The 26,000-nt window shown below is 35.1% G+C and overlaps 1 protein-coding gene across 4 annotated transcripts in view; it reads left to right on the top strand.

Moving 5' to 3' along the window:
* Positions 1-26,000, top strand: part of Smg5 (Smg5 nonsense mediated mRNA decay factor) — a 535,039-nt gene that overhangs the window by 164,913 nt on the left and 344,126 nt on the right. For all 4 annotated transcript variants that reach the window (XM_069823861.1, XM_069823860.1, XM_069823859.1 and 1 more), the window contains 3 exons: positions 5,826-6,503; positions 19,573-19,739; positions 20,787-20,954. In XM_069823861.1, coding sequence (XP_069679962.1) covers positions 5,826-6,503; positions 19,573-19,739; positions 20,787-20,954 — 1,013 coding nt within the window. The remainder of the gene's footprint in view (positions 1-5,825; positions 6,504-19,572; positions 19,740-20,786; positions 20,955-26,000) is intronic.

Genomic DNA, 26,000 nt, shown 5'->3' with positions numbered 1-26,000 from the left:
ATATATATAAACATATTTATACACTTTCACGATAAAAATCATTTTGTAGTATGCATAGTATTATAGTTTACTACTTCTCAGCGTTTTTTTCGTTTATCTATAGTAAAAGGGCGTATCTGAAGACTTCTACGTAATGCGTACACCTGGAGGTAAAATTTGAAAATCAAGTTGGAAATAAAATTAAATAAAATCATTTTTCCACTTCAATAGTCAATGAAAATAGAGTCTATAATAATCACTGGAGCCTCTTTTAATCATGAGACACAACCAGACACATTTTCATATTCTTTAATTAAAATCAAATTTTCACTTATAGTTCACCAAAAATTGTATGTTCAGTAGTCAATGGGACCACCTTTTTCCTTCAAACACAATATAATACTCTTACGCATACTCAGAATCAATTTTCTGCATTCCTGGGGCGTAATTTTGTTCCACACTTCAGAAATTTTTTTCCCCAAGTTTGTGGACATTCCTCGGCTGGCGAGCTGCTACACGAACACCTATGATGTTCCACAGCTTTTCGATTGCATTTAAATCCGGCTCCTGGCTGGCCACTGCAACAATGAGATACCTTCATTTTCAAACCATTCCATTGTTGCTGCAGATTTGTGACAGGGTGCGTTGTCCTGCTGATAGACAAAATATCCATTGTGAAGCATCTGGGCGGATGGTAGCATGTTCTCTCTCATCATAGTGATGTATTCTTCAGAATTCATTGTACCCTGAATGAATCTCAGTATTCCAGTGCCTGCAGCTGACATGCAACCCCATATCATAACTGCACCGCCTCCTCCTTGAACAGCTGGTACGAGACAGGGAGAAATTTCTCTGTTGGAGTCCTTCGAATCCTGACTTTTCGGGAACTGTAGAGCTGGAAACACGATTCATCGCTAAACAGAACCTTCCCCCAATGTTCCATGTACCAGTTTCTCTTGCTTCGGCACCAAATTTTTCTGTTCTGCTTATTTTTATTGCTCAACAGTGGTTTTAAAAGCAGCATGTAAGAATACATTCCAAATTCCCTTAGCCGACGAGAAATTGTCATTGTTGAAACCTGTTTTTGTGTGGAATCTTCAAATTCTCTTTTTATTGCATGAATAGAAGCCTTACGGTTCATTTTTGAGATCCTGGAAATCTGCCTGTCATCGCATACAGGGGTTGCCCTAGACCGGCCACTACGCTGTTTATCTGTCACTGCACCTTCCTCATCAAATTTTTTTATTGTGTTTGTCACACAGGTTTTACTTACTGCCAATTGTGCTGCAATTTCTCTGTGAGTTCTACCGCACCTCCTCATACCAATTATTTGCCATTTCAAAGCTTCAGACACACTTTTTTTCCCCATATTCACAATTCCAGTAACACCACTTTCTTGTATAAAACAAACTCTGCAAAATGGCGATTCCTCACGTGAACGGAAGTTAAATTTGAAAAATGTAACTATGTGCCATCTACTGAGCTTGAAACATACTTTCGATTGGTGTAGGTCCGGTTACATTAGCTCATTCCACAGTGAAGCTGTGAATGCCTTTACTTAATGTTATTTCTACTATTATTTTCTTTATTTTGGAAAAATATGCAAAAAATTGTAAAACGAAAATAAAATTTTTAAAATTTTTCTTTCTGGTGTCATTGCGTTGTCACACTTCTCAAATTGCTTGAAAAAAATCGCCACTACAATAAACGTATTGGTTTAGCATAAATAAATTATTCCGTCATTATAAATGTAGCATTTTTTACAGTAACAAAATATTTCATTAAAATCATAACTCGAAAACTAAATGACATAATTCTAATTTCTTTGCTTCGATAGATGTCTCACAGTCCAAATAATTGACAAACTGTATTATTGATGATACATAAAAAAAAAAATCCAAATAAAGAAAACATACCAAATAGAATGGAATAATACCATTGATTCATGTTTTTTTTTTTTTTCACACATTGTAAGTCAAAATAAAAATATAATTATGTTTTCAATTACAGCATATTCCAATGTTTTTCTAGTGACATATTTCTTGGCTGCAAGTCAAGATTAGGAGATTTAAATGATATATCCTTAGTGGCTCTTTCTTTATCAGCAGATTTTTCAATCACAGAATTGTCTTTTCTGGCTATATGAGAGTAAAAATCATCTTGCAATTTCTAGGCTTTTCATAAATTGTACGTGTTATGCACTGGTCTTTTTTTAGGCTTGAAAAAATACAAATTGAAGTAATTGCAAATCATTAATCGATAAGTGACAAGGCTAATTGGTGCAACAGTTTTACTCAAGCACTCTTCTGTGTAAGCTAACTGGTGCAACATTTTTACTCAAGCATTCTTCTTTGTAAGCTAAATGGTGCAACATTTTTACTCGAGCACTCTTCTTTGTAAGGAAAATGTATTTTTTAAATATTCAGATTTAAATCCAAACATTTACGTTGGGGCGGTTTTCTGGTCTTATGACTTGAGACAGCAAGGAAACTATTTGTATGAATGTACAACAGCATCTGTTTTGATAGCTAGTTTTATTTTTGAGGGGCATTTTTTTCTTTGTCTGTCACTGTTACTAAAATTCCCATTGTTACCTCTCCCCAAAACGTTTTATAGTAATTATTGATATGTATTTTGAAATGCACAGTCTTGCAAATTAATTGTTGGCATATTCTGATATTCTCTCCATTCATTTGGAAATAATATTGCTTGTAATTTGCACGTTGATTTGCTCTATCATTGTGGAGTCTCTTTAGATATATCAATGACTACGTTATTTAAATTGAAATCATTTTGTCTGTCACAATTTAGCTCTCAGAATTGTTTGCAGTTTTTATTTCGTTGTTCTGAAATTTTATCAAAGCAGCCGTAAATTCATTTTGTGCAGTCAACAATTTTAGGAACTTTTGGTGAATGCAGTTTACCTCCTGTAGATGTATAATCTTGTATTTTGTCTTTCTGAACCATCACCAAAGAGAGACATGTTGCTCACCTTCTGTTTCTACCACCACCTCTTCGTCACCTAAATACTATTTTGATGGTGTTTCTAGTGAATCTTTGATAGAGTTCTCACTTATTCATACGAAACAATAAAATAATAATAATAATAATAATAATAATAATAATAATAATAATAATAGTTATAGTAAATCCAACTTGAACCAACATTACCATCTTCTTGCCTCTTTAAACCACTGCTAATCGAGTTATTAACCATACAAAATAATAATAATAATAATAATAATAATAATAATAATAATAATAATAATAATAATTCACCTTGAATCAACATTATCATCTTCTTGCCTCTTTAAACCACTGTAAATCGAGTTATTATCCAATAAACAGTAAAATAATATGCACACGCATGATTTTAGTACAATCCAAATGAAAATGGACGTAAATAATAAGATATTTGGTGCAAATTTCCACTTTTGCAACCCAAACCTTTTCAGGGTAACCAAAAATTAGTTATGTGAAAAACATAAAGTCAGGTGTTAAATGTAAGGTTTGATTTCAACTGCCTAAAACAAGACGGAAATTGACAGGTGAAACCCACTAACGGACATTTTTCAGTGCAAGATTTTTTTTTTTGGTAATAAACAGTAAATTGGCAAATTCAATATCATGCTTGTCTTGACTATTCTCAGTAAACTCTGCAACCCTAAGTCTGGAGACCCTAGATATACAGTCTAACCATAATTGAGGCGGTAGCCAGGAAAAGGGCCTGTGAGCAAAAGTCATGTTTCGAGAAAAGAATTATTGAACGATTTATTTTTATGTAATTGTGATTTGAATACACTTTTATCAAAATAACAGTTTGCATACTATTACAATAATATTTGTGTCTGCCAAGTTAGCTCTGTGGTAGTGAGTCTGCCTCCAGACTAGCTGGCCTGGGTTTGATTGCCGGCGGGATCAGAAATTTTAATGTAAAATTTCTACCTTGGGACTAGGAGAGATGGGGTGCACAACTTCTAATCACTAAATTGTGCACCATTGTGTGTGGGTTAAATCCAAAATCTCTCCACAGTGCATATGAAGAAAAGGCATATTATGTCATTTATAGTGATTCGTCTGTTGGATGGGGACATTAAGCCTGGCCCCTTGGTGTTATTTGACAGGAGTAGGCTACGTGCTGGCACTGGGTTTCCCCTTCTCCCGTCCTCATCATCATCATATCACCATTCTCACCCATTCCTTACATGAATACTTACACATACATTCACCCTAGTACACGACATAACTCTTCACAGATACACATCAAGCATAACGTGGCCCGTCGAAGTGGTGTGTGACTTGAAAATGGGTCACAGTCCTGCCATCTATTCGCAGTATGCAGAACCTGAATCATGAAAGTGAGGTGGGTAGGCATTAGACACACAATAATATTTGTCTACAAGTTTTGTTAAATAATACATTCCAATTTTAATAGGGTTTTATATACACACACTCACGCACACACACTCTCTCTCGCTCTCCCTCCCCCTTTCTTCCTCCCTCCCTCCCTCCCTCCCTCCCAGCATTTTTTACACCCAGACTCTTTTTCCAAAGAACAAGTTTATTTTATCAATATACTTTCAGTATGATTATATTTTAGCGGAAATTAAACATCAACATTGAACAGCGCACATTACAGAGGTTTACAAGTTCATAATCATTTTAGTAAAATGATATTTCTTACATATATCTCATAGTTACGTCATAAATTGTAGCAAATACATAAAAATCAAGAATATCCGTTGATTACAGATTACAGGTTATTTAGTACTATTCTAGAATGGACTCACACTCATTTCAAAGTTTAACTTCAGAGTAAGTTAACACTTCAGTGCACATCCTGGATGGACTCACACTCACTTTGAGGATCATCTTCACTGATGTTTGCTGAGTTCCACAACTACGCAAGGGTGCATGGGTTCATTTAATTAGCTACTCTGCCCTCTGTTTACAAAATATTGAAACAAAACTACGTAAGCAAGTAGATTTTGAAACGGAGAATCTAATTAAATATTCTCCCGAAAAAGGACCCATTTTCTGGCTACTGCCTCAATTATGCACTGCATAAATATGACTTTCTGTCGTATGTTGATGAAATACTTGCACTGCACTGTTGAGTACAGCACACTCAATCTGTTTCCATGGAATAATATTTAAAGTATTAGAAAAATATTGGATATGAAAATCGAAAGATCCCATGAGTATAACTTGCTTTATCTTTAGTGTATTTTTGCTTTGTATTCTTTGCAATTGTATTTCTTTGATAACTTTTGTTCCTGGTGAATATTACCTTCTTGTGATAGCATTTGTTTCCTTCATATTTAACGATTTTTATTGAAATAATAATCAGGTGATCAAACAAGTGAGTTGAAAAGTAGTTCTTACTTGTTGGGGTCGTTAAAACAACTAATTCTGCTCGACTGATTAGATTTTGATCATTGATTATTAATAAGCTTCGAAGGATTTTTTTTTTACCATAGGTCGGATTAGAGTTTATATTTGTATAGAATTGTGAACCACATTAACATGTTCACTACTGAAAATGACCATAGTCAATTACAGGTGACTTCTGTTGCATATCCTGAATGCCATAGTTGTTTAGTATCATGTTGAAAAATGAGTTCAGGTAGAAAATGGCTGGACAGGGTGAGGCTAACTCTATGAAAGTGTGGGAGTGAACATGTTAAACTAACATATATTACACTCATTTGAAAGAAAAATCGTTACTGGGAAATATGAACTCTATAGGACTGGTGAGGACAGATTGCACTTTTCTTTCCTTAATATATTGTTTATAAAGTCAAAGTTTGTTATGAAAACTTGAAACATTGAATTATTTTTTGCAGGAGATTTCTCATATGGTGGTGGCAGTTCAAGCTCAGAGGATGGAAATTCAGATATAAGTGAGAGTGCTGAACCAGATTTGGATTTGAGCTCTGACGAGGAAGATGAGGATGATGATGATGACGAAGATGAAGATGAGGATGAGGATGATGAAGATGAAGAAGAAGAGGCGAAAACATCTCATACAAATTCTGATGGTTCAAAAATCGATAATTTGCCATTAACCAATGGGAAAATTTGTAATCATATTGAAGTGAAAGAACAGAAAGAATGTAGTGATCTGAAATTTGGGAAAAAAGATAATTTACCTGAAAGCATTCTTGCCAACCCATCAATAAATCTGAATGGTTTGGGTGAAGAAGAAAGCAGTTGTAATGATAGTTTAGTGGTCAGTAGTAACAGTTCAAATAATTTGAAAGCACTAACAAATAAAGGAATTTATAATGAAAGCAAAGATGTTGATAAAAGCAGTGTTAAAAACAGTCAAGTGCTCGATCCAGCAGACATACTTGAGTTGGTTGCTGAAGAAGGGCTGCTAGATGCAGTTAAAGTGTGTGCAGACTGGCTTCATGGGGATAGTGACATCATAAAGGCATGTGGTCGCAGCTCACGTACACTGTTGACCAGATTCATCACCTTGTTGAACCTTGTCATTATGGAAGCAGACGCATTTGAGAAAGGTGAGTATGAATTCATGTGCACAGTGGAATCACGTTTTAAGTTCTTTTTCTTAACTTCATAATGATTAAAAATGAAAATATTTTTTTAAGATAAGGTGACTAGATTTATAAACTTAAAAAAAAACAGGACATTTTACCGAATTTGCTTAAAAAACAGGACACTTGAATAACAAAGAGTGCAAGCATTCCCTCTGAGTCTTACAGATCCAGTTCAATATTAAAAAACTTATTGCTATAATGAGACTTCATAACACTATTTAATAGTGACTACTATTCATTAAATGCATGTCTTATTTTTGAAGTGGAACTTCACTGTCAAAATCGTTTTATGAATGGAATTTTAACATTTACAACTATCAGTAATTATATTTAACTTTTAACATTTATATATCACTGATTAAATTTCCAACTTCTTTATTGTGTTAATATTTAGGATTTACCTTAGGCTGGGAATACACAGATGCACCGCTGCAGTAATGCAACAAGGCTCGAACAGAATTCAAGGCTTCGTTCGCTCATTTGTACGCGATTTCAAGCATGTGCTGTGGCAAGAACGCGCACACCCCAAATGCCGCGCAGCGATCCGTTCCCTGTCGGTTTTACTCGTGAACACAAAGGGATTCGTTGCCGCAGTGTGGATGGGTTCGTTGCCGTTTGTCTCGTGAAGCGCGCACACCTCAAGCATGGAGTGGTCTGAAGTAGATTGGACCTCATAAATTATGTCCAGTCTTGTGGAATCCTGGTGATATTGACTATTATAATAAAAACAATGGAACCTGCCAGTTAACACGCAAGATGAGACAGGGCTCCAAAACGAGCGAAAAAGCAGGATGATAGGTACAGAATTACTGGCAACCGCCGTTGGAATTATGCAAGCCACTGCTGGGACGTTAATTTTTTTAATTAGTTGTTTTTACGATGCTCTATCAACTACTAGTTTGTTTAGCGTCGATGGAATTTGTGATAGCGAGTGGCAATTGACAAAATGAGGCCGAGGATTCGCCATAGATTACCTGTCATTCATCTTACGGTTGAGGAAAACCTGGGAAAAACACAATCAGGTAATCAGCCCAAGCAGGAATGGAACCTATGCTTGAGCGCAATTCCGGATCAGCAAGCAAATGCGCTACTGCCTGAACCACGCCGATGGCTTGTGGGAGGTTTAAGATCACTGTTGAATAATGTGAAGTCAAATCATTTTGTGCTTTCCTTTCATCGAAAATGATAGCATATCGTGCAATTACTAGGAAAGGGATTCAGCAAGCTATTTATGACATTCAGGTGAAAGCAAAACGAAACTTCTTTGAAATACCAATTTACTATGGACAACAACGTTTTCATTCATCTGCACATTCATTTCATGTCTTCTTCCCAAATGGGTTATCCTAGACAACCTACTCAACCAATTACTCCCTCAACTTCCTATGGTTCAGCTCCCGAACCACCACAACATCCTCCGACACAAGAATCTTCTCAAGCCAACCTTTCAATGACAAAATCTGCAATTCCATTCTTACTACACTACATTCTGTCACTTCCGGATTTGAATCAAACTCTCTTGGCTCTCTTCAACATCATCCAAGCAAAACTCCATCCCTAGAATGTTCATCACATACGCTACTCCGATAGTCAAAACTAGCACATTTAATATCTCCTTTTTTTTTTTTTTTCTTATTATTTTTAATTAATTGAATACCAATTTTTGTACTATTACTTGTATAGGAATATTTTGCATTCCTATGTTTTACTTTAAAATAATTTTCTTTGGCTGATTTAAAATACATGTTTTGACTGTACACTTAAATTAAAAACATAATTTGGCAATTAAATTTTTATTAGTCGAAAAAGAAAATGTTTGTAGTTTTATTGTACGTGTTTCTTTATTACAATGCGACTTCGAAATATTATTGATTTTTCTTGGTGTGATATTTCGAATGCTTTAATTGCAATTCTCTCAAAGTTTCATTATTTGTATTGCAATTAAAATATCCCCATTAAAGAAGCATATTAAGTTGGTACTATGATTTAACTCATCTTGATATTTTCCTTCAATGCGCTGACAATTGCTGGGCAAACTTCTGGGATTATTTCTCCGATAGCCTGTTTTGAAATTCGCAAAATGTACTGAAGACTTGTAAACGAATCTCCTGTCACCAAGAATTGTAAAGTCACTGCGAACCTGGAATATTGACATATAGGCCTACAATCAACCAAAAATAGTGTTTTACGTGCTTTGTTAATATAATTACACAATAACATTCTTCAAAGGATGAATTGGGTTTAGTACAATAAATACTGTCCTATCTTGACTTGGGATTGGTTCTCGCATGCAAGTGGCTGATTTTTTAAAGTTTGGTCCAATTTTCATCAATAATTCTCCAGAATTGGTGGATATCATCCGAGTAGTCCTAAGGTTTTATACTGGCCGCTGATGTCTTGAAAGTTTATAGCACTTAAAAAATTACTTCCTAGCTATTTCTTGTACAGCTGTCAAAAAAAAAAAGTGGCCGCACTCGTGAACAGCGAATATTTTCAAAGTCCACTTCGGGTCACGGCGATGTTACACGATGCATGTGCTTGTACAAGGAGTTCCGGAACTATGAAAGTGTTCCATATCTGCGCCTCGTAGACCAGCGGTAGAGTGCTTGTTTAATGATTCAAAGGTCGTGGGTTCGGGCCTTCTTCAAGTTTTCATTTTATTTTTTAATCGTTCTTTAGCGATGTAAATGATATTCAGATTATCATTTATATCCAGTTATCGTTCTTTATGGATATCACGTTATTTATATTTTGTTATCGTTCTTTAGAGATATGAATAAAATTCAGGTCATCATTTGTATTCTGTTATCGTTTTATAACGATATGAATAATAATTAATATTGTATCTCCAATGGGGGTTAGCCCTATTTTACATATGTATGTTAGGGCTATAGTTTTATACACAAAAAAGATGAGCATAAAGAGAAGTGGAAAAGAAAATTAAATTAGCTTATGCGATGTAAACAAAACATAAACAATCCGTAAAATTAGGCATTGCGATTGCAAAACAAATATCAGGTATCAATTTAAAACATACAAAAACATTAACAACACAATTACGTAACACTTCTATAACACAAATATGCAGCTTTCCGTACCATACATAATAAATTAATACACAATAGTCACACAAACACAATCAAACTATAATTACGACATTGCGACGACATCGAGCATCCCATAACTGACTCACATACATAACAAATCAAGCATCCGTTACAATACATACACTTCAACATAGTAACCACACTTTTAAAAGTTACAAATTTGGCTCCAAGAAGAATAAATAGGACACTGTTACTAATTGCTATTCTTCTACAATTTCTTAAATACATCTGTAATAAATCTGTGAAATTCCGATATGAATAATATTCACGTTTTTTATATTGTTATCGTTCTTTAGTGATTTAAATAATATTCAAGTTATCATTTATATTCTGTTTTCCTTCATTAGCATTATAAAAAAATATTCAAGTTATTTATATTGTTATTGTTCTTTCGCAATATATTAATTAAACAAACCGATATTTATCATTTATATTCTGTTATCGTTCTTTAGCGATATAAATAACATAAATTTAATATTAGGTTTGGAAAAATCCAGTTGCATAATACTGGTATTAGTTTTTCTTTTTGTATTATTACATTATACTATCTTGAACCACAATAAAATGAAAAGGAGTAACGAGGAATTGAACCTGAGATGTTGACATCTAAATTCCGACCTTCGTCCGCTGAGCTACGAGGGCAAAAGTGTGGAAACATTTTCGGAAAAATTGGCCCAATCACACTCTAAGATTTTCTGATGATTCGTAGAAGCTAGTCCGAGATGCGGGGGGCAAAGGCTAATTGAGATTTCCTGGTCTCTGATCGGGTCAGACATTCTGATAGAATTAATATTTAACCCCTGCCGTGACTTTTGGTGACGTCCGGAGGGCCCAATTAGCCAAATCCACTCTCCTCATCTCCACGCTTGGGCCCCCTGGAATTTAATAAGATGCGAAAGAGATAGTGGTGTGTGGAAAGCAACGGGATGTTACCGCATTTAGGCCCATCCTTCCCAAGAAAACTGCAAACATGAACAAAGGAAGCTTTTAATGGAAGAAGAAGGATCTTCTGCGGACCTCTGGAAAAATAACTAATGTGTCGACACAAGAAGAACAAGACTTGGAAACTAATCAGCTAAGGTAGATCCTAAATATTAACATAGTAAAAAGTTGGAAATTTAATCAGTGAATTATATTTATTTCACACATACAAGCATATGAACCTTTTAATCTGTTAAACATGAACTAGTTCCTTCAACATCAGAAACTTTGTTCTTAAACTTGTATATTTCAGATGATTTTATCTCCTGCAAAAGTTTAGGATTGTTCAATAACATATTGCAAAACTCTTTACAAACGAGATCCAGAAAATGAGTCTTAACAATAATAATAACTTGTACAGTTTCAATTATGAAACTATTCTTTTTATCAGTCTACAGGCTGTTCATAATTGAAGAGATTCTTTCCCCAACAGAATTTTGTGCCTAGTACAGCCAATGCAAAGTATACAACTTCTGTGTTTTTAAACTGAACAAATAAATTTTTAAGTGCATTAAAAATGTAACACCATTTTTATCTACTTTAATATTACTGCTTTTCCATTCTTCAAGTTTGCAAGTTACAATATTGTTCACATGTATAATTTAATCAAATAGTTCATCTTCATCTATCTGAACTGATGAGCCTGCATCCATTGCTTTTAGAATATTAAGAGATTTGGAAATTTCATCCCAGGATATAACATATTTCAGTATCATCCAATTAAATGTTTTCGTAGGTTCATATGGAGAAACCCATTTTCCAAAATAATCTATGAAAGTATCATAAAATAAATTTGCTATTTCTTCGAATTTTGATTTTATGTAAAGACCTTCATTCTCTAACTGGATCAAAATTGAACTAACAGCCGAAGTTAGTAAGTTGACACATTTTCTGTTAATATTTTATTCAAGTAAATCTAGTTCTTCAGCTACTTCAGTTGCTGAGATGTTGGCTCTTTATAATTTTTTATTGAATTTGAAAATGTTTTCAGCTGACTTTGAATGAAATAAAGCCAAAGAAATGACTGTGAGCTTTAAAAAATTGTTTCAATAATGTAGGGCACTTGTACTGAGACATGAAATATCCCTTGCGCGGATCAAACATATCAATGACCCTGGTAACTGCATGCAACAGTGATAACTATCTACTTTTGACACTACCCAGAACCTGCTTATAACAGTAGTAACAAAATCACAAAATGATTACAATTCTTCTACTGTTACAGTATAAATTTGGAAGTATTGAAATATTTTTTAACTATTCTTCCACATCAATGGGGAGAATATCTGCACAGCAATATTACCACATGTGCTGAACAACCAATCCCTTGAATGTTCATTTTAAGTTCATTGTTCAATTTATGAAAAACATTCTTCTTTACAGCCCTCTATGACCTCCAAAATTCATATTGCAGTTATCTGCACAAAACACAACAACTTTGTCAGTTAAATGAGTTTTCTTCAGAATATCTAGAACATGATTAAGTAATAAATCAGCTGTTCGCCACTAATATTCTGGAAACAGATCATTTTACACTTTACACTCTGATCAGGAACAAAATATCGTACAAGAAACGACACTGATTTTAAACTTTTATGGTTAGAAGCATCAACCATCACAGGCACATATTTAGCATTTTTAAGTTCTCCGTGGATTTCATGCATTGTGTATGGTGACAGAACGTTCACCATTATAGACTCGCACTTTGTTCTGCAACATGTGAACTTTTTTTTAAACTAGTCCCTCACTGTTTGTGATGTACAGTCCATTGACCTGAAAGAATACCTGTTTTGCTGTTTGGAAAGCAAAGAGACCTTCTTCAGCAGCAACACGTTTTTCTTCTTCACTTTGTAGTCCACTATTTGTACTCTAGATGTGAGATACTGGCTGGAAGTCTTGGAGGTAACAGCCAACACATGCTTCTTTTTTATTACATGCTGCATGATATCAGATCGCCCTCCATGTTCAATAGAGAAAACTGAACAGCACAATGTACATTCCATTTTGTTGTGCCATATTCCTTCAAGAAGGAAAACTCTTGTTTTAAACTGTTAGAGAAAACACATTTCCTCTTCTCCATGTTAGAATTTATCACTGCAGATCTAATTACTACAAAAACCACGTCCAAAATGAGAGTGTGCTGACTGCAGAACAAAGAAAGAGAAAGTAGCTGAAGAAGGAAGAGAAAGTGGAAACAGGATATTGGGTGCTATCTGGTGGTAACCAAGTGAATTATTGTGAAAACATTAAAACTGAGCTTTACTTTCCGAATCTGTATGTGTTCTCTCATCTTGAAAAACGTATTTATGATTAAAAATTGTTAATAATAATCTGTCGTATTAGAGGTAGAATATTTGAAAAAATTAAATCTCATAAATTAAACAGCTGTTTGTTGCAAGTTTGGAGAAAAACAGGACATTTGGTGTCCCGTTAAAAATTTGTTGGAACACCAGGACAGATCATGGAAAAAAAAAAGGACAGTCCTATTAAAAACAGGATGTCTGGTCACCCTAACTTAAGAATTGTTATAGAAACAACTTTCTTATGTTAAATTGAAACTAAGTTGGTGATTTACCTTAGTTGACTAGTTTCGGCTTTGCTGTTGGGTCATCTTCAGAACTAGTGAGGTCCTTGCTTGTTTCTGGTTTCTTCTGAAGTTACTTTGGTAGTGGGTGTGTTGTGTTCTGTAGTGTGAAGTCAAATAGGGTGTGTGTTCTAAAATTTTATTGTGTATTGAGGATATGTTGTGGATGTTGTTTTGTGTGTCTGTATTTTTCGTACTGTTCTAGTGTATTTAATTTCTGGTTTTTCGGTTGAATATGTAGGATTTCCATATCTATTTCTGTGTTGCTGTAGTTGTGGTTGGTGTTTGTAATGTGTTTTACATATTTGGAGGTATTGTGTGATTTGGTTATGGCTGTGATGTGTTCCTGGTATTGTGTTTGAAATGATCTCCCAGTTTGTCCAATATAGAAGTTGTCACAGTGATCTATTGTATGTTAATTTGTATACTCTTGTTAGGTTGTATTTCTTTTTTTTTCTATTGTTTGTGTGTTGAGATGTTTTTGTTTTTGTAGTGTTTTTTATGTTCTGTATGCAATGTTGTAATTTAATTTCATGAATGAAAATGCGATGTTATGTGTGTTTTTGTTTTCGTTTGTTAGTGTGATATATTTTCTGTATTCTTGTGTTTGTGTTCTGTTTCTTTGTTTCTTGTTATTATTTGTCTTTTTTATGATGATGTCTGTTACATTGGGGTTGTATTCATTTTCTTCTGCTATGTATTTGATGGTGTGTATTTCTTCATTGTAGTCTTTTTGGTTCATTGGTATGTTGATTAATCTGTATACCATAGCTTGAAATGCAGCATGTTTGTGTTGCTGGGTGGATAATTGGATGTGTTATATTTGTGTGCATGTGACTTATTGTGGATTTTCTATAAATTTTGAATGTCTGTTTGTTATCTACTTTCGTTACTGTAGTGTCTAAGAAATTTATAGATTTGTTGTTCTCAATTTCTAATATGTAGTACAGCTTTGTGTGTATTTTTTTATGTGTTAGTTTGGATTTTCAATCTGTCTTTTGTTCCCTTTGTATAATATTAGTGTGTCGTCTAAGTATCTGTGCCAATATATAATGTTGTCTGCGTATTTATTGTTGTCTTTATTTAGGATGTGTTTGTCTGTTCTATGTTGTGTATGAATATTTCTGCTGGAAATGGGTGTTCCCATGGGTAAGCCTTCAGTTTGGGTGTTGTATTTGTTGTTGTATGTGAAGTAATCTTGTTTTGTGATAGTATTTGTTATATGGATGATTTCTTTGTTGTGTTCTTGTGGTGTGTTGTTATTGTTGAATATTTGTTCTACAGATTCTTCAAATAGACGTTCATCCATGAGTGTGCAGCCGTGCATAGCGGGTGGAAGCATGTTGTTTGCCGGCAGAGATGGGTATTTATTAGCCCTCAAGTCAAGTGCATAGATTGCTCGTGCAATTGCCTTTGTCCTAGAAGTTGTTGAAAATGATGCCCTTGTGCCACCACACATCTCACATCTTTTAAGAAAATTTGCATTAACATGCATCAGTTCTTCTGAAATTTCTACAATTATCTTATATTGTCTTTCAGTTCTTCCAAAGTATGCAGATCATTCCTTTATATTTATTTTATTTTGTTGTGATAGTTCCCCCATAAATATAAATCATATACGGTGTTTGGGACTTCAAGGTTGGCACTCTGCCATAGTTTGGGACTTCAAGGTTGGTAACCCTAAAATAGGAGGGTGTCTGTAAGTATGATGATGGTGTACTGTTGCAGCTAGAGACCACTGACAATAAAACATACATTTTCTACAGTCTACGTGTGTTTTATTCATCAATCGAGCTACCAGGGCCCCAACATATGGTATTATAAGAATATCCACTGTGAGATCTCGAAATTAGTGCCTCTACTACAAAAATAGCCATGTACCACTATATGAGTTTTTATGCTTTCATGGTGACTATGATTGGAATTAGGCTGTTGGGAATCCACCATATCCTCAAGTTCTAGGACATGATGAGTTACCCAAAAGCCTAATTCCAATGTACCACTACCAGTATATTTGTGCAGGAATTGCAGCCACTTGATAATCCAAGTAGCGTAAATTTCTGTAGTTGGGTGTTGGATGATGTTAATAATGGCTATATTGATTCACATTTAATTTTTTTCACAGCTTAAGCATGGTTTTATTTATAAGGGTGGCCCAAATGAAAGTGATGCAGATGCTCCAAGCAAGCACTCATTTGCTGAGCCTTCTGCTCCTCAGAAAGATGCTTGGGGACCCATTGCATTGGTATCTCAACCGTTGATGGAGAATGGTGTGAACAGTTCCTTTGCTCAAAGACAGTGTTTCTGCAATTTGTCTGGTGGTGATTCAGCAATTCTCCCTCACATGGTTGTTTATGGCTGCAGTCGATTCCACGGTGGTGGCTAAGTGTGCTTGACCAGGTCTAGGCATGTCCTTAGTGCTCATACATTCTTCACTATATGTACAACATCATCTAAACACTATACAGTATGACAGACACTCATTACGATACACATGCTTCATATAGCGATAAGGCTTCACTAACATCTTCTGCCATCAGAAATTGAATAACTGTTCGTTGAGTTTGTTTGGACGAATCCATGTTACGACTGTACACAAGACAATGTCCTTCTGCAAATGAAAACAGAGTACTACTGCTTCACACAATGTCAGCTGTTTCCTAACATACAATGCTATCTACTGGAGAAAACATAAAGCTTCATTGGTTGTAACAGCGATGCTACGACAAAAGTCTCACTTTCATTTGGGCGACCCATATACATGGTCGTGTAGCGACACAGAACAACAGATACTGGAGTACAGGAAAGCCTGATCTTGTACAAGAAATGCCATTGCGTGACCAAAAATTTGGTGTGTAGTGCACAGTAAAAGCTTATAGAATTATAGGATCTGTATTTTTTATAGAATGAATGTGCAGCTGTCATATAGCCGATCTTTCGTTAGCATTAATTGCAGACATTTTTTAAGGCAGGGTCATCAGTAAAGGAATATGACCTGCTTGATTGTCATATCTTATCTATGTGATTTATATTTATGGAGGAACTTACGAAATAAAGTGTATTGGAATAACCCGCAAAGAACTAATGTGTGTTAATGCAAATTTTCTTAAAAGATGTGAAAGATGTGTAGCTTCACAGTGACATTTTTCCAACTTCTTCTATGACTAGGTGGTTACTGTAATAAATTGTAATTTGTATGAGTAATCTATGTACTTGACTTAGGGGGCTATGAATATCCGATGCTGTCAGCAAACAGTGTGCTTCCAGTCGCCATGCACTGTAGCACACTCATGGAAGAATGTCTATTTGAAGGCTCTGTTATATAATTATTTCAAATGATGTTAGTGGTGCATTGTGTGAAATGTGTTATTTTATTGACCAAGTTTATGTTGCTTCTTATGATGTTGTCCATGTGTGTAGCTGATTTGTGTACTAATGCAGTGTGTTGGTTTATTAGTGGTCTTATTGGGATATTTTATGTAATGTGTTTACTCTAGGTGCTTCAGGTTTGATTTTGTTTAGTTGGTTTTTTGTTGTTAGGTATTATATGTTTGTCTTGGTTTATTGTGTTCTTTATTGTGGTGTGGTATTGTGCTGTGTGGTCACTTTTAAGTTCTGTGGTGATGTTCCCTTTAAAGAATGTTTCGATTTTATTGTACATGTCTTGTTTGTTCATGATTACTGTACAGTTTACTTTATCTGCTTCGACGAAATCCCTGATCACATATGTAACAGATTGCTCAGCCTTATAGGATTTGACTGCAACGACTTTTATCAGTTTCACTATGCTGCCATCTAGCTACTGCATAAGAAGTCACGTTATAACTCTAATTTGAATTGCATGAAGCAACTGTACTTCTATCTAGTAGTCATTCTCAATCGTTGATGACGATCCTGGTTGTTGTTACCGTTTTTAACATGGGGATGGCCAGTCTGTTACATATGTGATCAGGACGAAACTCTACAGAGCAGTTAGCTCAGCCTTGGGCCGGAGCTGCGCATTCATTCGTCACAGTGATACCTGCTGGAGTTGTCTATGGCAAGGAAGCATGTTGAAGATCACAGTCCCGTACATGTGTCCCTTTCAGTTACTTGCTTGATCGTGCAGTGTAAGGTTCTTAAAAGTTAGTCTCTTTCAGTGATATGTTTCATCGGACAGTGTAAGTTTTTTATGAGTGTCTTAAAATTCAGTGTGTGTATGATTTATCACTTAATTAGCTTGGAGAATAATCAATTAATCTGTTGTAATACCAACTGAAAACTTCACACTTGAACGAAGAGTTTTTATGTATGACACGTAGGCTATGTAAAAACTGAATTGTGTAGATAGATGTGTAGACAATTTCAGGTGAAATTCCCTGGTGCCCCAATTGCAGGTAGAGAAACTGTTAGGCTTCTTGTTAATAAACTAAGAACAATTGGATTGCTAAATGATAAAATTCCTAAGCCTAAATGAAGAGTTCTGATAGAGCGAAAAATTGACGAAATCGGCGCATCGTTTGCACACTCTCCAAAAAAATCTCTACAATGTGTTGCGCAGGAGGTGTTTCAAAAGCCTAGGTCTATATGGGTACCAAACTTCTTAAACTGAAACCTTATAGAGTGACTGTCGTGCATGAATTACAGCTCCGTAATGATGAAAAATGAGTGAATTTCTGTAATTGGGTTTTACGAAATATTGTTGACAGCATTGTTGATTCCATATTTTATAATTTTTTCTGACGAAGCACAGTTTCATGTAGCTCCATAGAACGATATTGGAGCACAGAGAATTCCCGACTAATTCATGAAGTTTCATTATATGACTCCAAAATAGGCGTATGGTGTGCTGTAACAAAGTGAATAATAGGTTTTGATGATACAGTAAATGGACATAGATACCATACAAACATATCAGATGATGAGAGAAACAACGGTATTTCCAATAAGATTCTGCTATTGCCCATCCTGCTGATGCTTCCTTAGGCAATATAAAAAGTGTTTTTTATGACAGAGTTATTTCTAAATGATTATGGCCCCCTCATTCCCTCGATCTTACAGTGTGTGACGTTTATTTGTGGGGAACTCTAAAGAAAAAAGTTTATAGGAATAATCCTCACACTATAGAGAAACTACAGGGGAAAATTACAGCAGAAATTAGAAACATTACTGAAGAAGAACTCATGAGCGTGAATGGTAATTTCATCAAAAGATGTCGGGAATGTGACTGCAGGAGGACATCACTTTCAGCATCACCTATAGCAGGCCTGCACAAGGTTTGCGCTCTCCGAGCCAGTTCACAGCTCATGAGCGGAATGCAGATATTAGCTGCGCTTTGTATAAAGGTGGACTGGAAGAAGGGGTGATCTCGTACAGAATATACACAAAAGGAAGTACTATTATGAGTGTTTATAAAATGAATTCCCGTTCAGTGTTTGCAAAACTATCTTGGACTATTATTAATTAATAAAGAAATATTTATTTTACAGAAATAATAGAAATTCTATAGCTACTTAAATGTACAATATCATTTTGTTATACTTTTATTTATCAGTACATCAAAACCAGGTTTTATGCTGTTGGCAGCTGAAAGGAACAGTAGCCTATTGATTGTAATGAAACAGTTACAGATGTTCGATGTCTGCCTTTATTAAAGTTGATTATAGGAAACAGTTGCTCACAAATATAAATGTTGAGCCAAACATAGCAATCATTTTCACAGCCAGCTTGTGTAGTCGCGGATATTATTGCTAATGTTTAGTCTTGTAAAACTCAACAAGGCTAGTAGGTCACATTGAAGATCAGTAAGTTCGAGCTATAAATCGTTAAATGTTAAATGTTATGTTCCGTCTTTTAGATTCCTCCATACTGTACTGTAGCAGTAGGTAAGGAACGTGAAACAGTTACTGAGAATAGGGCTACACACAGCACTCCGCTAGATAACTGAGTGGTCGTTTCCCTCTCCTCTACCTATAGCAAGTCTATGTCATTCTGACGTATCTTCCTCTCCGTTTCCGCGAGTGGTAAACACCGCTCTCCCACTCCGAAGGAGCGCATGTGCTCGTTGAGCGCTGTTTGTGCAGGTATGACCTATAGCATAACAAGGTTAGTAAACACACACTGAACACTGTGCCCAAGGTACTGCTCTGTACTCTGCCCAACTGCTCTGTACTATGATATTCCATCAACGAACTTTTGTATATGGGAGTTCAAGATGGATTTACAGAACCCTTATTTAAAAACACCAGTGTTACAAATTGTTACAAAGTCAGTGCTTTTGATTTTCTGCGTTCATTTCTGCATGTAATATAATTATGCTGGCGTGAACACATACAGAGGCTCAGATGTTGATCAGTATATCAAACTAAAATTTTTACAGGTTCAGATGTTGGTCAGTATATCAAACTAAAAAATATTCAAGAAATGTTCAGCAAGATCCCTTTGCCTGAGGACGTGATGCTGAAAGGCCTCCCTGTGCTGAAGTGTATTCATGATAAAATGGACTGGGATTATCTTCGACATCACTGTCTTAATGCTAAAGAAGAGGTAGGTGTTAGGTGTTATTGTAACTTTTGCATTTTAATATTATTTAAACACGAAGAGAGAAAATCTTTAGAAGCAATAATTCTCTGTACACAAAAACATGTCTAAATATATTTTTAATTACATGTTGTTATCTGGAAGGTGACGGAGTGAAGGAAGACCTGTTCTTTTTTATTTTGTTATATTTTACTTAAATCATGCCAAGAATCAATTTTACATTCTCACAAAAAGCTTACATTACCAGGAAGGTGATTTTTATCATAGCTCTGTGTACTGCCATTCTAAACTATTGTACATATTTGATTCAAATTCAGTATCTGTAAGTCAAACTGTGGATCTCATGCCATAGATTTACAACATAAAATAACCTTGCCCCTAATAGGGGTTGCAGGTAAGCTTTTTCGGCCATTTCTCGCCCATGTTGAATTTTGATGCTGAATAATCTCTTTAGTTGAAAGTAGTCCTTAAATAAAATACAACTTAAACAGGGCTCGAACCCATCTGGCTCCGCTTTGGGAATATGTATCACAACTATCGTCGTGTATTACAGGTGCTATGTTCTGTTCAAGTTCGTCAAGTATGGCGAAGTTCGATATTCGCGAATGTTTGCTCTGCAGGAGGAGACCTGTCGTGTTTGTTCCATCTTATAAAATTATTTGCTGTCCTCCACTCCCACTCTTTCATGTTGTTCTAAACTAACTGCTTAATCATTCTAACACAGATCTTAACAGTATATTGATATGAAATGAAACACAGTTTGTAATGTCTTGATTGCCTCTCATGCTCGAACATTGCAGGACATTAATCACAACCACGAGACACTGAGGCTGACATATTATACTAAAAGGAAATTCTTAAACGGAAATAGGAAGAAGGAACTGTGAAAGATGATTATAGGATGATGCTGGAAAATCTTTCATTAGTATCCTAAGGCAGTGATTCGAAGAAAATTATAGTAAATGTATTTTTATTGTTAAGGTGTTGCAGTACAATGAATTATTTATTTTGTATGGTTGATTTTGAATTTGTTCTTTTGTCTCTGCGTTATAGGCTTTATTGCGTGTGTATAAACTGGTAGACTTTGGTCACTTCCTGACGACCATCCCAGATACAGGGGTGTGTTATGACACACAGCAAAGGCTCTTCAGTATCATCAGTGACGAAGGAATTGCGAGTGAAATGTCAGACGAAAAGACGGAAGAAAATTCTGTAACCAATGTGAGTATTCTACTATTTATTAACTTTGTTATATTTAGGGAATTGTTTTTAATTTGCAATTTGTCGAGTGGTGCTGTGCTGAAAAAAAAATGAGTTCACTGTAATCAGAAATAGAAAATACTACATTTATTGATAAATCTCTGTAAGTACTGCTTCTGTCCTTTCGACAAAAACACATTCCAAACACTCCCGATTTTTGCCCCAAAAATTAAAACACTGAGGAAAAATGAGCGGAAAGCATTAAAATTTTCAAGAAAAAAAAATCTGAAAATTCTCAGTTTTCGCAAGTAAATCCAAAATGCAAAAAATTCACAAAAACAAAAAAGAAAAACTTTAAATATAGACAATTTCAAAACTACATTTCAATTTATAATAATGATCAACTTAATATTCCTAAACTAATATAATGTAACCTAACCTAAATCAACGACGAAATAGTTCAGTGAGTAACTATGATTACTTACCATACATTAATGAAGAGATCGATACATTTCTCGCACTTCCATGAAATAATAATGCAGATTTCCAGTCTACCTTGAAACTTGAGCCACAATTTTCACATACATATTTATCACACAAAACACCGTGACCAAACAAAAAATCCTTACATAACCATATAAATTCCATAGCTCGTATAGCGCAACCTCTACACAAACTACCATCATGAGACGTAAAACTACACACACCTTCCATCACCAGAACTAATGTCAAAGTGACAGAGACAAAATGAAAACAATCGAATATCAAAGTAATGTGACGTCATCTAATATCGACTTATAGACGTCTGGCTCGAGACAGGATCTTGTGCGGAATTGGTAATAAAAAGCTAAACTAACCAAACCTAACCTTTGTATATGCAAAGTAACCAGAGCACGAAGGAAACTGCTTGATTTGATCTGGAATGTAGACATGAAAATAAATTCACATAAAAATCACGCCATGCTACCACTCCATGACAGAGCAGCACATGCACCACAGTGCAATGGTTCCTGTCCTGTTATAAACATCAATCATAAAATGGCTGACCACCTCTTCCAATCGGCTGATATTCGTAAATCAAAACTAGAATTGTTTTCTTCTCACGTTTCTAAGTTTTTCCACTTCAGGAATAATAATCAAACATTTTTAAAACATCAATTCCATAAAAAACCAAAACCAGTACTTATAGATAATTACCCATTTATATGCATCCCTATATCATAAGATAGCATAAGTTAAGACTGTAATTCACAGTCTGTTTCATTATAGAAAATACGCGATTTGGGCAAATATTTTTTTTTTTTGTTATGCACTTTTTCACTTGGTGTGGCAACATCAAACATACCACTAACTTATACATGTATAATACTCGTATAATGTAAACTATTCACAATTAATTAATCTTAGTGTCTGTTCTATTTCAAAATTTTTCACGAAACACACACCTATGATTTCCAACACATTATGATCTAAACTGAATACTGTCATTGCCAGTGCTGCCGCCGCCTCCACCATCCCAAGCCTTTTTCCCGTTCACCATTCCTTCCAGTTCATTCTTCAGCAGATAGTTTCTTCTCAGCCAGTGACCCAGCCAGTTTCTTTTTCTCTTCCTGATCAGTTTCGGCATTATTCTTTCTTCACCCACCCTTTCTGGCACAGCTTTATTTCTTATTCTATCTGTCCATTTTACACACTCCATTCTTCTCCATATCCATATTTCAAATGCTTCCAGTCGTTTCTCTTCACTTCGTCATAATGTCCTTATTTATGCTCCATACAATACCACATTCCACACAAACACTTCACTAGTATCTTAGTTCTTTTTCCAGAGGTCTACAGAAGCTCCTTTTTCTATTGAAAGCTTGCTTTGTCATTGCTATCCTCTTAATCAGTGATGGGGAACTGAGCATCATGGATCCATTTCAACTGGTGGAATCAAAACAACTCCAATAGATTCTATGAGATTCCTCACTAATATTAACAGCATCAAAATGACAATAGAAGAAAAAGCACTGATTCCGTATGAAAAACTTATTAGATTACCAGGAAACAATTGGCATTCATACAGTCCTCTCTGTAGATTGAAAACTCAAAAAAGTTTCATATCCATTGTTCAAGAATTAAAACAGAAAATCAATATCCCGAATTTAAAAGAAAACCTACAAAATAAACCAAACCCTTTAACTCTATTAAATATGGAATATAATCTAAATTTAACAGAAGAAATACTGAAATCAGAAGTAAACACTGAAATACTAAAACAATTGTCTTTAGAGGCAATTAATATTAGATACCCTCCACAAAACTGGCTTCATTTATACACTGACGGATCCTTGATCTCCAGAGAACAAGGTGCCGGTGCAGGTGTTACGTGCTGTCTCTTCTCACTTTATAGATCTCTTGGGTATGGAACAACAAGTTTTGATGGAGAAATCATTGCAATAAGTGAAAGTCTCAGGAATCTTCTATGACACATCAGTAAATTTAAAAATGCAGTTATATTGTCAGACTCCAAAGCAGCTATTCTATCAATAGCCTCTAAACACACACCTTCATCTCAAACAGCAGAAATAACTAAAATGCTCTCTCAATTAATATCACTCAATAAAAGAATTGTATTCCAATGGATACCATCTCATTGTGGAATCCTGGGAAACGAGAATGCGGATGCTTTAGCAAAGAAGGGCAGCACTGCTACTTACAGACTTGTTACTAAATCTACGTATTGCTCTGTGAAAAGATTTATTAAATCTACATACTTAGACTTCAACAAACAAAATTTGATAACATATTCCCATGGGAAAAAATGGAACTCTCTGCATCAAAATCCACAGTTAATTCCCGATTTACAACGAAAATCGTCTGTAGCTGCATTTAGATTGGCAACAGGCCATGATTGTTTGGCCAAACACCTGCATAGAATTGGAATATATCAGTCCCCTAACTGTCCATTGTGCAACTCAAACCAAGAAATGGATTCGGAACACCTCAAAATCTGTGCTTCAGTGGCTGGTCATGATAATATCTTTGAAAAATATTGGAGTGCAAGAGGTCAAATGACTTTATTGTCAAACGCCTGGCATTAGAAAACAACAACAACATATATTGACTCAACATAAACATTGCAGTTGTGTGTCCTTAGCATTGAATATGGCGGAAGTTTCTTATGTTTGATCCTAAGATGAATAGTGACGATCAATAATGGCTTGACAAATTCATCATGAATTACTTCGCAGATCAGAAACTTAAACATGCAACTACTGTAGTTAATTCTGACTCACTTTTAGTATTGATTACTGCCAGACAACAGTAATACAATAATTATATAATATACTATATTACATACCTAGGTGTGTTTTGAAGATGTCTGAATTCTCTTTCTCTCAACTGATTTATCAATATTCGGTTCAAGAGCAGATGAACTCAGTCGCAAAGCTTAGCTTAGATGGAAGTCCGTAATTAGTGCACGAGACACTGTCTTGATACTATTCATTTTGAGGAACAGTTGCTCACACACATAGATAGAACTAAACATACACAATATACATGTAGCAAATTGAAGGATGTTAGGAAAGTTGCTGCCCAGTAGTGACTTATAAAGCTGTATTCCACTTTCACCTCTGCACTTAACGAAAGTGTCAGTTTGTAGATCAGTTAATTCTAATTATATGTGATCTGGAACATCCACTACCAGAAAGGATAACGGATCACAGAAAAGCTTCAATTCATTTGTCATTGTTCTAAGAAGACCTTAAAATCTTACCTCTACTGTGGTTCGCAGTTTAACTAGTACTTCTTTATATTCACTGTATTAATTGATGCTTTTTTTTTTTTTGAGAGAGTCCTCAAGAGTTAGAAAATGACACAAATTAGTTTTTTCCATCTAATCTGCCCATAATTTAAGTTTCAGTGTGAATGTGTTGTTTGATTCTATCAAAGAAACAATTTTTTCGTCATGTCCTTGCAATTTTTTATTGAGGATGTCATGATGGTGGCAAAGATCATACAGAAAAACTAAATCAGAGATCCAATCACTATTTATCAATTCTGGTATTACAGCCCCTTGTGATGTAAGGAATTTATCTATTTCCAACCTTAAAAGAAAAAAAAAAATGGTTTAACATTGCTCCTCTGCTGAGCACCTGACTTGGCAGTAATATGGCAGGTACATGTATTGTGAGCCAGTGTCCTCTAAAAAGAATTGAAATTGTCTATGTCGAAGAGCATTCGACTTTATAAAGTTCACTCCTTTCACTACAAATCGCATTACGTTTTAAACTGTTTCAGAATTTGTGCAAAGTGCCTCTCTATGCAATACACAGTGCTTTCTGTGGATAGGCTAATACCAACTAGCAATTTTCTTACTAGTCCAATTAACCCATTTTCCTTACCTACCATAGAGGGTGCTCCATCTGTGGCAACAGAGACCAATTTTTCCCAAGACATGTTAAATTTATATTTGACATGTAACAATTCTTGAAAATATTGAAATCGGAATCTATTCCCCTAATGTATGAGGACCGTCCAGAAAGTAAATTTCTCTGGAGCCGTTTACAGAAAGAAAACACAATTTCATTGAAAGATTTATTGGAATAGATACAGCAATTGTTGCACTATTTTTCAACATATTCCCCACCGGAATTGAGACATTTGTCATATCATGGGATCAACAGAGGTGCAGACGGTTGTTATAGTTGGAGGCACCAATTTTGGCAGATGACCTCAATGACATTTCCAGTAGGCGAGCCAATGTTTTATGAGAACTCCAAGAATGAATTTCGATAAGGCTGTCTGTTGTTGTTTATATGTTCACACTCGCCTCTTGTATCGTCATTATTAGACTAATTAATAAACACACCACAGTACAGTCAGATTCATAAGAGTGCCGTAAATGACTTTCGTTCGCCTCCTGCATTTTCTAAATTATGAGGAAAAAAGCATTGCAAAACCAGAACCAAGAAATTATTGCAAATGTTCATTACTTCATGAAGCGACAGGCGAAAAATTGATATGAGTTTTGTTGAATTGTCTTCATTAATAACAAACATTCATGAAGTACGACAATAA

This window comes from Periplaneta americana, chromosome 4 (genome assembly GCF_040183065.1).
Source record: "Periplaneta americana isolate PAMFEO1 chromosome 4, P.americana_PAMFEO1_priV1, whole genome shotgun sequence".
In the NCBI taxonomy this organism is placed as follows: domain Eukaryota; kingdom Metazoa; phylum Arthropoda; class Insecta; order Blattodea; family Blattidae; genus Periplaneta; species Periplaneta americana.
Note: the sequence above shows the minus strand (reverse complement) of the source record. Positions and strands in the feature narration are given on the sequence as shown.